At 47.2% G+C, this 14,803-nt stretch overlaps 1 protein-coding gene across 13 annotated transcripts in view; it reads left to right on the top strand.

Moving 5' to 3' along the window:
- The window catches only part of TRAK1 (trafficking kinesin protein 1), a 116,194-nt gene that overhangs the window by 22,665 nt on the left and 78,726 nt on the right, over positions 1-14,803 (top strand). For all 13 annotated transcript variants that reach the window (XM_032459141.1, XM_032459136.1, XM_032459135.1 and 10 more), the window contains exon 2: positions 10,409-10,603. Coding sequence is in view for 12 of the 13 variants with exons in the window: in XM_032459136.1 (XP_032315027.1) it covers positions 10,409-10,603 (195 nt within the window). In the remaining variant the exon portion in view is untranslated. The remainder of the gene's footprint in view (positions 1-10,408; positions 10,604-14,803) is intronic.

Raw genomic sequence — 14,803 nt, 5'->3', positions numbered from 1 at the left:
GTCTCTTTACTTTTCTGTTTGTTTCAAAGCACTTTTTTCATTTTTAATTTTTGAAATAATTTTAGACTTAGAGATATGTTGCAAATCTAGTACAGCTCAAACTTCCCAAATGTTCATATTTTGGCACATGAATTTTGTCATTTCTTTCTGCCTCTTCCCACCTCCATCTATCTTCTGAGAGTAAGTTGCAGATGTCGTGATCCACACTATCTTTAAAAATTCAGGGGACGTTTCCTAAAAATATGCCCTTATACACCTGTAGGGTAATTTTCAAAATCAGGAATTTAGCATTGACACAGTGCCATTACCTAAAGTACAGACCTTGTTCAGATTTTGTCAGTTGTCTCACCAATGTCCTTTTTGACAGTTTCTCAACCATAGAGCACTGTTGACATTTTAAATCTGACAGTTCTTTACCGCAGGGGGTGTCCTGTGCATCGTGGGAGGTTTAGCAGCGTCCCTGCCTTTAACTCACTGGATGCCAGTAGCACCCCCTCCCAGGTGTGGCAGCTAATAGTGTCTCTAGACGTGGTCAGATGCCCCTTACCAGTAAAATCAGTGAGGATTGCTGCTTTATAGCAAAAACAAAACAAAACATTTTTCTGGATTCAGGATCCAGCCCAGGACCACATGGTGCATTTTGTTGTCCTGGCTTAGCTGTTGCCTTTTACAGGGGAGTTATGAACTCTGCCATCTGACAGGCAAGCCTTTGAGGCCCCAGGGAGGATTTTAGAGTAGAAGAGAGAGAATCACGGCTCGCCTTGGGCATTTCTGTGACCAGGAGCGGTGTCATTTTTGCACAAGCCCTGGACCCCTCCACATGTTCAGTGGAGGTCCTTGCGTCTCTGCTCGCTGTTGTGGGGTGTCAGTTTCCCCAGCGTAAAAGGTGCCTATTAAACTAGATCCATCCCTCATTTCTTTCTGTAGCATTTATTGTGTCCACTCTGTACCCTGGGACCATTCTGGAAATTTTGTAAAAATGGAATCATGTAACATGTGGTCTTTTGTGACTGGCTTCTTCGCTGTGCATCATGTTTCACATTTCATCCATGTTGCAGCGAGTGTCAGTACTTCATTCCTTTTTATGGCAGAATCACATTCCATTGTCTGGCTAGACCACACTTTGTTTATCCGTTCATCAGTTGATAGTTATGGCGTTGTTTCCACCTTTTGGTTACTGTAAAGAGTGTTGCAAACATTTGTGTGCAAGTTTTTGTTTGAACACCTGTTTTCAGTCCTTCTGGGTATCAACCTGGGAGTGGAATTGCAGGGTCATAGGGTGATTCTGGGTTGAACTTACTGAGAAACTGACAAACTGTTTTCCAGAAGGGACATTTGAAAGTGACAGAGGGTGATATTAATAGTTACGCTGCAGGAGCAGTCATATCTTGGTTTGTCCTGGGCAAACCAAGAAGAATACGTGTCCTTATTCAGCTCAGACCTCCTCTGCTCAACTCCATCCCAGTGTCAGCCACTGTCCTCATAGTGTGTTCCAGTCCTTTGAATATCCTTCAGCTTTTACTCTCTGTGTATCTTCTTTTCTTGCTCCGGAGGTGCCCAGGTCCTCCAGTCTGAGAGATGGAAGGAGATCCCAAATTCAGTGGTCATCTTTTATTTATTTTTTTAAAAATAATGGTAATATATACATAATCTAAAGTTTACAATTTTAGCCTTTTTTATTAAATTGAAGTATAGTCAGTTATAATGTGTCACTTTCTGGTGTACAGCATCGTGTCCCAGTCATGCATATACATACGTATGTTCGTTTTCATATTCTTTTTCATTAAAGGTATTGAATACAGTTCCTGTGCTATACAGAAAAAATTTGTTTTTTAATCCATTTTTATATATTGTGGCTAACATTTGCAAATGTTACCCATTTTTTAAGTGTACAGTTCTGTGGTGTTAAGTACCTTCATATTATGCATGTATCACCTCCGTAAATCTCCAGAACTTTTTCATCTTCCCCCAAATGAAACTGTACCCTTGAAACACAAATTCCCCGTTCCCCCTCCCTCCATCCCCTGGCAGCCACCCTTCTATGTTCTGTCTCTGAATTTGACTCCTCCAGTGATCTCCTATGAGAGGAAACACACAGTGTTTGTCCTTTTGTGCCTGGCTTATGTCCCTTGGCATAATGCCTTTAAGGTTCATCCATATTGATGCCTACGCCAGAATTTCCTTCCTTTTTAAAGGCTGAATAATATTCCACTCTGCGTACGTATGTACCACATTCTGTTATCTGTTCATCCACTGATGAACACTTGGGGTGCTTCTGCTTTTTGGCTATTGTAATACTGCTACTGTGAACGTGGTATACAGATATCTGTTCAAGTCCCTGCTTTTACTTCTTTTGGCGACATACCCAGAAGTGGAGTTACTGGATCCTATGGTAATTCTGTGTTTAACTTTTCAAGGACCCTGGCTATGCGTGTTTTTAACTTTATCAGATACACTGTAAACATGCTTACATGTTTTGCACGTCAGATATTTTTGGATTCCTTTCTTATATTTAATCCCACTTGTAAGATTACTGGTTTGAGGGTCATGACAGAATTTTGCATCTCCAAACATGCTGTCATACTGTTTACCTCAGGTGTTCTGATTTCCACCAGCTCCTTCTGTCTCAGCACTGATTCAGCTGTGAGCCACTTTAATTACAGTCATACTGACACTGGCTATTTTCATGTAAAAAAAGTTCCCGCAGGTAATTTAATAATTATAAGATAGACAACAGTACACACTCTTAAAAGAAATTATGAAGAAAATTGGACAACCAAAGTGGCTTTTTTCTATTTATTCCCTAGTAAAACAAATTCAAGTGAACAGAAGTAAACCCCCCTACCCTGCAGTTTTTTGAGCATCTTCCTGGAGGACGATGCTCTTAAAACTCTCAAAATTAACACATTAAACTCTTAAAATTAGCACATGTATTTTTCCTTTTAAATTAACACTTGCTTTTTTCCTTTTAAAATAACATTTCTATACAGCTCTGGCTTTACGTGCTCGGGTTAGAATCAGTCTAACCAGTAATACGTATCATCTGCTTTGTAGAGTTCTATGCAGTGCCCATTGGAGTCAGTATTTCTGGAAAACACTGCCTTTGGTTTTGACATTCTGGGGCTTCTATAGCAGGGTCCTTCTGGCTTTGCTTTGTTATGCCTCCTCCTACCCTCTTGTTGCCCAACATGCTGGCGTGTCCCCATGGACAGGGCACATTCAGTTGCTCCACATGGCACTTGAGCCTCGTGTCAGAGACCCTGCTTCTGAAGGCAGCCACTGGGCAGGTCACCATCTCCACCTGGGCACTGTCGGCTGTGTGTCATGGGAGTTGGTGTCATGTGTGATCAGGCAACAGCTCCGAACCTGACACCCCGTCTGCATGGAACTGAACCAGGGTCATTGTTGAGCCTTCTTCCTAGAAAGAGTGGCTTCTGGTGGCAGTTAAGGCCACGGCCACCCAGTATCAGGTTCTGTTTCTGTCTCTGAAATCCTGGTGTCCTTGGCCATTTCTTTCTGCTTGCCCTTCCCCCTCCTGGAGACCGTGGTTACTGCTCGCAGCTCAGTGGGGCCAGCCAGCAGGGAAGAGAAAAAGTCTTGTCCCTGTCCCTGTGGGGCTGGCACATGAGGAGGTGAGCTCAGGATGGGGGACAGGAGGGCATCAGAGGTCCTGGCGTTGAGCCCCAGCACTGCTCAGCTGCCAGACCATGCCCGAGTCCCTGAACCTCTGGCGGGGCCTCAGTGTCCCCCATCTGTAAACAGAAGGGGTGGGAGAGGCTGGCTCAGGGGTGAGCTCACGCCGGCCCTGGGAGGATCTGAGAAGCCTTGTGTGGAGGCGGGGAGAGGGCTGCTGTTTGGGGGGTATGGTGGGGAGACCGCCTTGCCCTTTTGCCCTGTTTGAATATTGAGCCACAGGCCTTATTATATAGTATTGACTTTTTTTTAGAAAGCAAATTTAATTAATTAAAATCACAAGGGGCTGTCACTCAAAATGTGACTGGCTGGATCCCTTGGAGGGCTTGATATAAACGCCAGTTCCCAGGTCCCACTCTCATGGGCCCTGGTGCCTGTGATCTGGGCTGGAGCCACAGGCGCATCTAAAGACGGGGTTACAGAAGCCCAGGCTTTTCTGTGCGCTGCTGGCTGCCCATGGCACCATCAGCCCAGGCCCAGTTCTTGGGAGGGTTCCTCAGTTCTGCTGAAATGCCCGCCAATGAGTGAAGGGAGGAGAAATGCTTTCTCGCAGGTTCCTTCCCCAGTGGCTTCTTTCAAGAAGCCACAGACCTGGGGAGCGAGTCGTGTGTGGATCAGGGTTGAAGGGGTTGGGGCGCGGTGCGCTCAGCCACGTCCTCGTGGGGTGACTTGGGCTCCTGGATGTCCTTGTTTGTGAATGTGTTCCTGATGGTCACTCTGCCCTGCCTGCGGGCGCTCTGTGTCGTTCCGCAGAACGTTTGCTGAGCACTTACTGGTTCCAGGGCAGGGCACTGGGCGGGCAGTGGAGAAGGTCAGCCTCCCAGTGGCACTGCCGCTTCCTGAGGTTCCTGGTGTGGGGGCCTTGAGGCGAGCTGTGCCCCCGTCTCGGGTCTGTTGCCGGCTGCCCTGTGACGTTTGACCACGTCCTCAGCGTCTCTGACTGCAGTGTCCTCTTCCAGTAAATGAGGTGATGGAGCCAGTAACTGTTAGGTCTAGTGATCCCTTTGTAGTTTGTGAAATCACAACCTTTGTGGTATTCTAGAGAGTGAGGACTAACCCTGAGTTCCTGGACGATGCTTAGGTAAGGCTCTACGTGACCCTATGATAGAGAAGAATTTTCCAGAAGGATGTCTGTCTGGCAGACTCCTGTTACCAGCTATCACGTGTGTCCCCAGTACCAGCATGGCCTGTGTCTGAGTCTCTGACTCTGTGCCCTTTAATCCTAGTAACTCAAGAAAAATGCTTTGCTTCCAAGTCTGTACAGAATGATTGGCCAGTGGCCGAGTAGGTGAGCAGTCTTGTCTTGTGAAGACATTTAAAACACAGCTATACTAAGAAAGAAAGGAAGGGAGAAAGAGAAGAAGGGAGGGAGGGAGGAAAGGAAGGAAAGAAGAGAAAGAAAGAAAGAAAGAAAAACATGGCTGTGAGTTTGCAGTCACTGCCGAGGGTAACGGGTGATGAGAGGCCCACTGCCCCAGCCGGGACTTCCTCAGGCACAGGCTGGGGTCACACTCCTCACCCACCTCCCTTTTGGTCAACCAGAAACTTGGTGGGTAGAGAAAGGGAATGGGGTTAGGATCAGGAGGAAGAAAATGAAAAAAGATGGGCTTTTGGGACATGACCAGTCCTGATTAGCAGTCTTGAGCCTTCTCCTGAGGCCCAGTGTGAGACACCAGGCTGGGAAGTCCCAGTGTGCAAGCTGAAGGCATGTGTGTTTAATTTGGCCCTCGGGTATTTACAGAATTCTAAACTAGCGTCCAACAGAAAAAATATGGATCCCTGGCCTCTCAGAAGAAGACGGCAGATCCAGGTGCTGGGGGGCCTCCTCTGTGGAGGCAGGATGTTCTTGGGGTGGCGGCCGCCCCGAGACACAGCTCTTCTTGGTCTGGTGGCTCAGAGACATTTCGGGTAGAAAGAGCTTTTCTGCAACCTGACGCCTCTTCTACATGTGGAGAAACTGAGTCCCAGACAAACCAAGATGTGACTTGTAGGGTGACGTGGGGACACTTGGGGGCAGAGCCAGAGGTGAAGGAACCCGCTCTCCATACTATAGGAGAAGCGCCCTGGCTGCACCCCGGGCCTGTCGCGCCTGCCAGCAGGGTGCAGTCGTGGTGCTGGCTGCCTCTTTCCCCCTTTCCTGTGCTCTTCTGTCGCTCTCTTCCTCTGATTTTTGCTGCTCTTGCCAAGCTTTTCCTCTTTATCTGGCCCTGCACTGTCTCCCTGCCTCTCTGCTTCCCTCTCCCACTCCCTCTGCCATTTTTCCAGTATCTCCGGGAGCCTGGGGGAATGTTCAGGATACTGTCCTCCACTCCCTTGCGGCCTCTGTTCTCCTGGGCCCAGCGCCCTCAGCTCTGGTGTGTAGGCAGAAGGCCCAGAAGCCCCCAGGAGATAACCCAGTCCATGTGGGGATGGCCACCGCTCATAGCCTGTAGCTGTGCTGTCCTAGATACACTGACTTCTTCAAGAGGACAGGAGTCTGCATTTTCACATGAGATTCTCAGTTTTTTCAATTTTGGACACGAATTTAGAGCTGCAGCCTCAGCTGTAAAACAAAGCATCATCTGGGGCACCTGGCAGGTTTCATGAATCTGGCATGTCACCTTTGCATCAGTGCAAATCCCTAGGTGGGGGACCTCCTTCTGGCTCCTCTCTGGGGCTTGTGGATCCAGCCGCAGTCAGGCATTGAGTGGACATAGCTGAACCTACAGTCCCAGACTCTCCGGACGCTGAGCAGGCTCCAGTGCCCTCTCCCACCTCCCGCAGCCCTCCGTGATGCCCTCACCCTCGGGTAAGAGGGCCCACTTCCAACCTTACATCTTGGAAAAAACCTGGGAAGGGTTATGGCTCTGAAGAGATGAAGAGAGCCGTTATGTTTCTCCTTCCAGAGTGGTCCTATAAAATGGTATGCATTGGATCGGACTGGGTTTGCTGAGTGCCTGAGCAGACACTCATTTCCCATGGGACTTTCCATGTTGGACAAAGACCTCGGGTGACTGCGTGGGGCTCGGAAAGACCTGGGCACTAGGTGGCTCCACCCCACCATGCTGAAGGCTGAGCGCTTGGCCAGCCAGACCTGCAACCCGTTACGGATTCTTCCTCCCTCCCTCTGTTCCATCATCCATCCAGCGCTTGCTGAGCACTTCCTGTTGCCCGGCGCGGTTCTTAGAGCTGGGTTGGGTGTGAAGGGGTCCTTCAGAGCTCCTCCTGAGGGCCTCAGTTAGTGGAGAAGAGACTTAGAAAATGCAGCTAGCACTGTAGTGAAATGATCTACATACTAAAAACAGAACCAGAGGAGAGAGGTCAAGGGAAGCTTGAAATATGGGGGTGACATTTGAGTGATATTTGGGGATGCAGTTTGCTGGCAGTGAAGGGCATTCCAGATAGCTCAAACGGCTGGTGTCAAAACCAAGATTTGTGCAGCAGTATGTTTGGAGAATGGTGAAAAGGGGTGTGGGAGATGTGGCTTTAATAAGGTAGACATGTATTTCTTTCTCTCTTGAAAGTCCAAGTGGGAGATGGCCCAGGAATGCTGCCCCACCAGGTTGTCCCAAGTCCTCAGGTGTTGGCTTCACTCATCCAGGTGAAGATGGCTCCGGCACCAGCCCCATCTCTACATTTCAACAGTTAATAGGGTTTGACTTGGAAGTTCTGTTTACATCCTGTTGACCAGGTATATGGCCCGACCTTACTGCAGGGAAAGTTGGAAAATGTAGTTTTTAGCTTTGTGGCTTGGGGTTATATTACTGAAAGAAAGAGGCAGAAATTGGATATTGGGAAACAGTCAGTAGCCTCTGTCCTAGGAAGATGCAGACTGAATCATGAGGTACTTTGTAGGGAGCTGGGAGGTTTTTAAAACAGGGCAGTGCTGTGATTTAAAAAGTGCTTTTCCACCGATGGGGCCAGCAGCTGCGTGGCCAGCAACCATGGGGCTGTTGTCGGAGGGAGGGTGATGCTGTGGAAAAGTCCACTAAACTGCCGGAGTGAACCTGGCCTCTTGCTGGTTTGACAGGCTGGAAGTCAGTGGGTTCTGGGGGCCGGTGGGTTCCTGGCTGCCTGTTGCTACGATTCTGCCAGAAGTCATGGACCCATTGGGGTCCGGGTTCAATCAGGAGGTGGATACCTTCCATTTGAGACTTGGACCCAAGACTCAGTTTTAGAGTTTGTTAATAGTTTGAGCGGTGGAGAAGTGATGACGGCAGAGAGGATAAAGGCCCCTGTCCTCCGGTTGGGTCTGCAGCATCCTTTGACACAGGATCCTGAGGGAGCGCCAGGAGAGGGGGTGGATCTGCAGACCAGTGACTTCAGTTCTCCGCTCGGCTCCTGTGCTCTGTAAGGGGAAACCGTGTTGATACCTTCCTCATCGGTCAGAGTGTTTAACTGAACTCCTCTGCCATACTTGAGAAATTTTCTCCCTGTTGAGAACAGAAACTTCCCAGTGAGAAGACCCTGGGATTTCCCAGCATTTCTAGGGTGCCCGCAGGGTGACCCCCCGAGGAGATGAGCGGCACGTGGCCCAGGGAGGAGCTGGGCTTTTAGTCAGTCAGCCGAGGCTGCTCATGCAGGATCTGCCACTTACTTAACCCTGTGACCTTGACCAGTGAGACAGTCCACAGCCCCTGTGAGTCTCGGCTTCCTTACCCGTAAGTCAGAGCAAATGTTACGTAGGTCTCAGGTTGCCGGGAGGATTGGAGAAGCCACTGACCGCACCGGGCTCGGGGCTTGGCATGCTGCGGGCATTCCAGGGACCTCTTCAAGGCTCTCATATTACGTTTGCCCAACCTCAGGCCTCAGATGTGTCTTCTCCATGTGGCAAATGTGTCCCCTCCACAGGAGGTCCTTGGGGCCCCTGGCCCTGCAGCCAAGGTCAAAGAGAGCTCCCCAGGCAGCCCCTGTCATCCTCTCCTGTGTCCTCGTTCCCTGGGTCTTCCAGGCAGCTGCGAACTTGCTGACGTTTATACAAGGCTGCTCACATTATGGAAAAGCCAAATAGACTGAGTTTTTTCAAAAGGCTTTTTGGCACCTCCTCACCTTTTGATACTAGATCTCACTGGTCATCGTGTGCCTTAAGGAAAACTGTACTCCTGGGGCGCAGGACCCAGACTGTAAATAGGTTGACCTTCAGCCCAGAAATGGTGGGAGGACAGGTCAGTCTCAGCGTTCGAGCCAGTGTGCTCACCAGCGACACGGTATTCTTAGAAGGGGTTTTATTTTTTGGAGTCTGTTGCCTTCCCCATCACCAAATGGCAGCGGCACTGGGAAGATTCCAGCCCATTGTGTGGGTGTGTCACGCGGGAACGGGTAGTTTCCCTGCCTGTTCCCCAAGGGACCGGCTGGTAGAGCCTTTTGTAGAGCAGATCTGTGTTGAGCCAAAAGATGCCGGGGCTCAGGTGTCAGCCCTCCTTGACCCTGTATCCCCTTAGCCAGATGGTGGTCATTTCACAGCTGCGAGGTCTCTGCTCTAGATGAGCTTTGTGGGAACTCACTCCCCACTTGACCACGAGACGAGGAGGTACTTGCTTAGCTGGGAGCCCATCTGGAGCCTTTGGGATGGTGTTCTGCCATCAGAGAGAGACGATAAAGAAATACGAGACATCTGTCTTGAGGTTGGGCTGTTGGCTCTGGCTGAGGGGAGGACATCCCTTCTGTCCTCCCCAGACCTTTGCAAAGGGGCAGAGCGGCTACGGCCTGGTTTGGGGCTGGCTGAAATGCCCAGTGCGCTGGCTGTGACATTTCCCACGTAACAACAAACATTGTCTGGCACAGTTTAACGAAAAGGCCTGTGTTCACGTGCTGTGTATGGATGGACTCACCCTCAGAGGCGCTATCATGAACCTCTGAGCACTGTCTGAGCCAGGAACTGGGAGGGACATGGGTGGAGGATGGAGGTCGACTTCAAATGTAAATTTTCCATCTCAGAGGGAGAGGAGTCGGATACCAAGAGGCCCAAAACACAGAACTTAACAAGTGCGGTTATACACGTTCTGACAAAATGCTGTGTGAATGTAGAAGGGGGAAGACAGATGAATGCTCCAGGGAGTGCTCAGAACACCAGCCTGTCGGGGGGAGATGGTGTTCAAGCTGTGCCTTCATGGGGGGACATTTGCTGGGTTAGTGGTTGGAAGCCCCAGAAGGATAGAAGCATTGCAGGGGCAGGACCATGGCTGTTGTGTTGAACATGGTGCCTCCTGTGACTCTGGGGCTCAGGATGTGCTTGGATGGATGGATGGATGGATGGATGGATGGATGGAAATGTAGGTGGAAGAACAGATGAACGGACAAATTAAATGAAGACAAAAATCTCATCTGTGTTGGGAGGATGGCTTGAATGGTAAAAGAGTGGCAGAAAGAAGTTAGGCATATGAGTAAAATTATAACCAGTTCGGCTTCAGTGACTGAGCGAGCATGGTCAGAGGAAGGGTTGGAAAGAAAGACTTGCCCCAAATGGTGAAGGTACAAGAAGTTTAGCATTACTCCATAGAAAGTGGGCTGCTAAACCATGGGGACTATTTTGGGTAGGTCTGTCAGTGAGCATGCATAACTCTTAAGTTTCAAGAGTAGAATTGAAACTGGAAAAAGAGCCCTGACGTGGCCTCATCTGGCGTCTCTGGGTGGCAAGTAAGTCTCCGACGACACCAGCTACTGGCCCGGGGTTAGGTGACTGGCAGCGGCGGGGCCACCCCCAGGTCGGGCTCTCATCACTGTCTTCTCCCCCCAGACGTGTGCAACAGCACCGACCTTCCGGAAGTCGAAATCATCAGCCTCCTGGAGGAGCAGCTGCCCCATTACAGGCTAAGAGCCGACACCATCTACGGTTATGACCACGACGACTGGCTCCACACCCCCCTCATTTCTCCAGATGCCAACATCGACCTCACCACCGAGCAGATCGAGGAGACGCTGAAGTACTTCCGTGAGTGGTCCCCCTCGGCTGCAGCCTCCAATGAGCACACGTGCTGGCTGCACTCTGTAGAAAGTGCTCAAAGAAATAGAGCTGCGGGGTTTAACCGTGTGAAAGACTTAATTTTAAGACATGAATAGAAATGTTGGAGTAGCGGGAACAAGTGCAAGTGTGCATTTGAATCAGCCTTCTCGTTTTGTTGTTTGTTTTGCAACAATTTATTTTATCTTTATGATTTACTATTTTTATTTATTTTTAATTGAAGTCTAGTCCATTTACAGTGTTGTGTTTCTGGTGTACAGCATAGTGATTCAGTTATACATATACATAGAGGTATATATATATTCCTTTTCCTGTTGTTTATCATTGTTGGGTGTTACAGGGTTTTGAGTATAGTTCCCTGTGCCATACAGTAGGTCCTTTGTTGTTTGACCCAGCGTCCCTTAACTATACGGAAGATTGGAAAGTGCTCCCGTTTCCCTCCTTACCAAAAGTATCGTGTGAGTGCATAGAAACTCGTATTGGAAGGGGTTTGTCTGCATTTAAAGCCCAAGGTATTGGGAACCTGTAGTCTGCTCAGTGTCAGTAGGACATAGCCTGACATACCAAGGCTGCTGATTGCCCGTGAAAGCCACTCAGCTGGTTATTCGGGAGAGTCAAGCTGTTGCTACAGCCACCAACTGGCCCTACCGTGGAGTGCAGCGCTGACGCCTGATACGGTGAGCAGTACAGGTGGTGGTCTGCTTTTTCCAATGTATTTGTGATGACAAGGGTGTGAAACCTGATCTTGCAGACTTGAAAAATATATGACAAATTTAAAAATTCATACCAATGATTTTTTTAATTTAAAATTTTAAAAATGTATTACTTTAAAATTTTTTTTAAATTAAGTTTTAAAAATTCATACCAATGGTATTTCTGATGTTCATTCCAGAGATGCTTTTTTTGATGTAATTTTTCTCTTTAGAAATTCATGGCAGCCCTATCAGATTGGTAAGACCAGCTCTCCTTTGTTTTGACACCTTTGACTTAAAAATTCAGGTTGATTTGAACCTACTCTAAATTAGTGGTGTCATTTTGAAAGTGACATGATTTCCATATTTGTGTATCATTGTGTCCGTCACCTTACAAAAAATACAGTAATCCTGCTTCTACTTGGAGATAACATGGTTCAAAACTGGCTTCTACTGCATTTGTAAAGATTTTTGTAATTTTTTTTTGTAATTATTTTTTCTAGTACAAACCTACCCCCAGTATTCTTGAATTTGTGGAATCATCTATAATAAAACAAGTGAGAACTGCAAGTTTCTCCTTGAGAGTGTATCTGGGCTGTTTCCACATTTTCTCTGATAGACATCAGTAAGAAAGGAATTTTGTTTAAATGGACCTGCGCTTTTATACTTAATGCAGAACCCTGCAGTCCCTTTGTAAACACTGCAGCTGATCAATTTTGATCGGAATAAAGATAGCGTCATCTACACCAGGGCGGATTTGAGGCTCATTAGACGTGTCCTAATGTTCAAGTTGACACTTTAGAACTTCTGGGGTGTCTGGTAGGGTATAGGAGGCACATGGCAAGTCCCTTCTGTTTACTCACGGTATCTGTACACCCAGGGAGATGTGGTGTGTGGAAAACCGTGTCCTGGGTGACCTCCCTGGTTTCTTCATACTGCTTTAACAATAGAATTCATAACAGAATTACTTGTCCGGAAATCCCTGGAATCGTGGCCGTTTCTGCCGAGGGAGGCTCCTGGGTCCTTCACATACATGCTGATGAGTCACTTACGTTCAGGGTGTGATTGGAACACCGTCCAAGGGGAATACTTCATTGTGGTCAGAGACCTTTCTATGAATTGCCTCGTTTCGTCCCTGTAAAATGTCTACACTTTGGGCCAGGCTGGCTTTATTATCCAGGAAACCGAGTGTGGCCGGCTTATAGTGTGTATTCTCCAGCACTGATCTGCAGCTTCTAAAACCCTTTTTACAGTAGGCTTGAACAGATGTGGTAGCTTGGTATATTATTCGTTGGTTTTGTTTTGCTACTACTGATGTATTTAAAGGACAGAGAGAAAAAAATCCTGGTGGATTTGGCAGTGGATATTACAAATTATAGTAAAACCGGAAGAACCAAAATAAACATTGAGGAGAGATTCTGAACGTTCTTAGAGCGTGGTTGCATCCAAGTCTGACCTTACTTCTGCAGTTTTTTTCTTTTTTGGGGGGGAATGGGAAATTAGGTTTATTTATTTATTTAATGGAGTTACTGGGGACTGAACCCAGGACCACGTGCATGCTAAGCATGCACTCTACCACTGAGCTATACCCTTGCCCCACCCCTGTATTTTCTTTTGTGGTCCCTGTGCTTAGAACAAAGTAGGGATTTACTCAGTGAATGATTAACTGCTAACTGTTAACTGAAATACAGCACCTTCTGGAGCAGGGCTTTCAAACTGAGGTCCTGGAGTCTCCAAAGGGTCTGTAGAAAGAAATGGGGGGTTCTCTGAACTTGGAAAGAAAATTACATCCTTAATTCCAAAAACTTCTAACTGAAATGCAGCACCTTCTCTCATGATGAATGTAGACAACAAAGCACAGTGGTATTACCAGGATCTGTGACTTTGTCACCAGGACAAAGTACAGATATTTTCATGTCGTGCCACAGGGGAAGCAGATGCTTTGAAATACCTTTACTCATCACTGCTTTGAAACTACATTTATTATTAGATGTGCTGGTAGATCTTGTTACTGACTGCATTGATAAAGCATTTATATCACAGACTTTTTTTTTTTAAGTTTTAGTTACTGTATTGTAATACACTTGGTTTCCTTTGTAGTCCCTTGTGTTTTGTGTCTTTAAATCTTTCTTTTGAGGGAGGGGTCTGTGAGTCTTGCCAGACGGGCCCAGGGGCTGGTGGAAGCGCAGGTTAGGAGCCCTGCTCTGTACGTGCTGTCCTTTTGGGGTTTCATTTGTTTGTTTACATGTGGGTAACCTAGGAGATGCCATGGCTGACACCACTTTGACTCACTGGTGTGTTAAATCAGTTGTGAGGTGTTGGGGAAGACACCATAAACCGTCCTTTCATTTTAGATTCATTTTCCGCATCAGTCAGGGCAGTGGTTCTCTTTGTGAGTAGGAATCAGGAGAAAGGGTGTCCCGAGGGTTCTTATATGCTCCCCCAGGTGAGGACCGCTGGACAAGAGGGTCACCTGCACCACTGCTGCACAGATCAGAGCAGACACCTGGGGGGACGGGAGGTGAGATGAAACTCATCTCTCTTCCCTACATGTCATCCCCAGAGTAGAGACACAGTGCTCTGCCTTTTAAATCTGACCTTCACCTGGCTTGTTAAGAAGAGGCAAGGAAGTTTTGGGTGTCCACCTTTACCAGGTGGCAGGATGACCTTTTCAACAGTCAGGATTTTTTGTCTCCTGCTGAGTCTGATGAACACAGAAGATGACAGTGACCCACCCAGCAAGTGTAGCCATCAATATGGGCCATTTAGGGTTGGATAGTCCAACAGGAAGAAAGAACAGCCAACATTTAGTGCTTCCTGTGTGCCAGGCACTGTTTTTGTTGTTGTTGTTTAATTGAAGTACAGTTACAATGTGTCAATTTCTGGTGTACAGCACAATGTCCCAGTCATGCATATACATATATATATTCAGTTTTGTATTCTTTTTCATTAACAATTATTACAAGATATTGAATATAGTTCTCTGTGCTATACAGATGAAACTTTTTGAATCTGTTTTTATATATAGTGGCTAACATTTGCAAATCTCAAACTCCCAAATTTATCCCTTCCTACCCCCTTTCCCTCAGTAACCTTAAGATTGTTTACTATGTCTGTGAGTCTGTTTTGTGGATGAGTTCATTAGTGTCCTCTTTTTCCCTTTTCTTTTTTTTAGATTCCACATATGAATGATATCATATGGTATTTTTCTTACTCTTTCTGGCTTACTTCACTTAGAATGACAATCTCTGGGTCCATCCATGTTGCTGCAAATGGCATTATTTTACTCTTTTTGATGGCCGAGTAGTATTCCATTGTATAACTATATCACAACTTCTTTATCCAGTCATCTGTTGATGGACATTTAGTTTGCTTCCATGTCTTGGCTATTGTGTATAGCACAGCTTTTTAATGCTTTCCATGTATCTAATTTAATTCTCACAGTGACCTCTGAATAAAACAGTCTTGCTGTCCCCAT

Source organism: Camelus ferus, chromosome 17 (assembly GCF_009834535.1).
Source record: "Camelus ferus isolate YT-003-E chromosome 17, BCGSAC_Cfer_1.0, whole genome shotgun sequence".
NCBI lineage: Eukaryota > Metazoa > Chordata > Mammalia > Artiodactyla > Camelidae > Camelus > Camelus ferus.
This window is presented reverse-complemented; position numbering and strand designations above follow the sequence as displayed.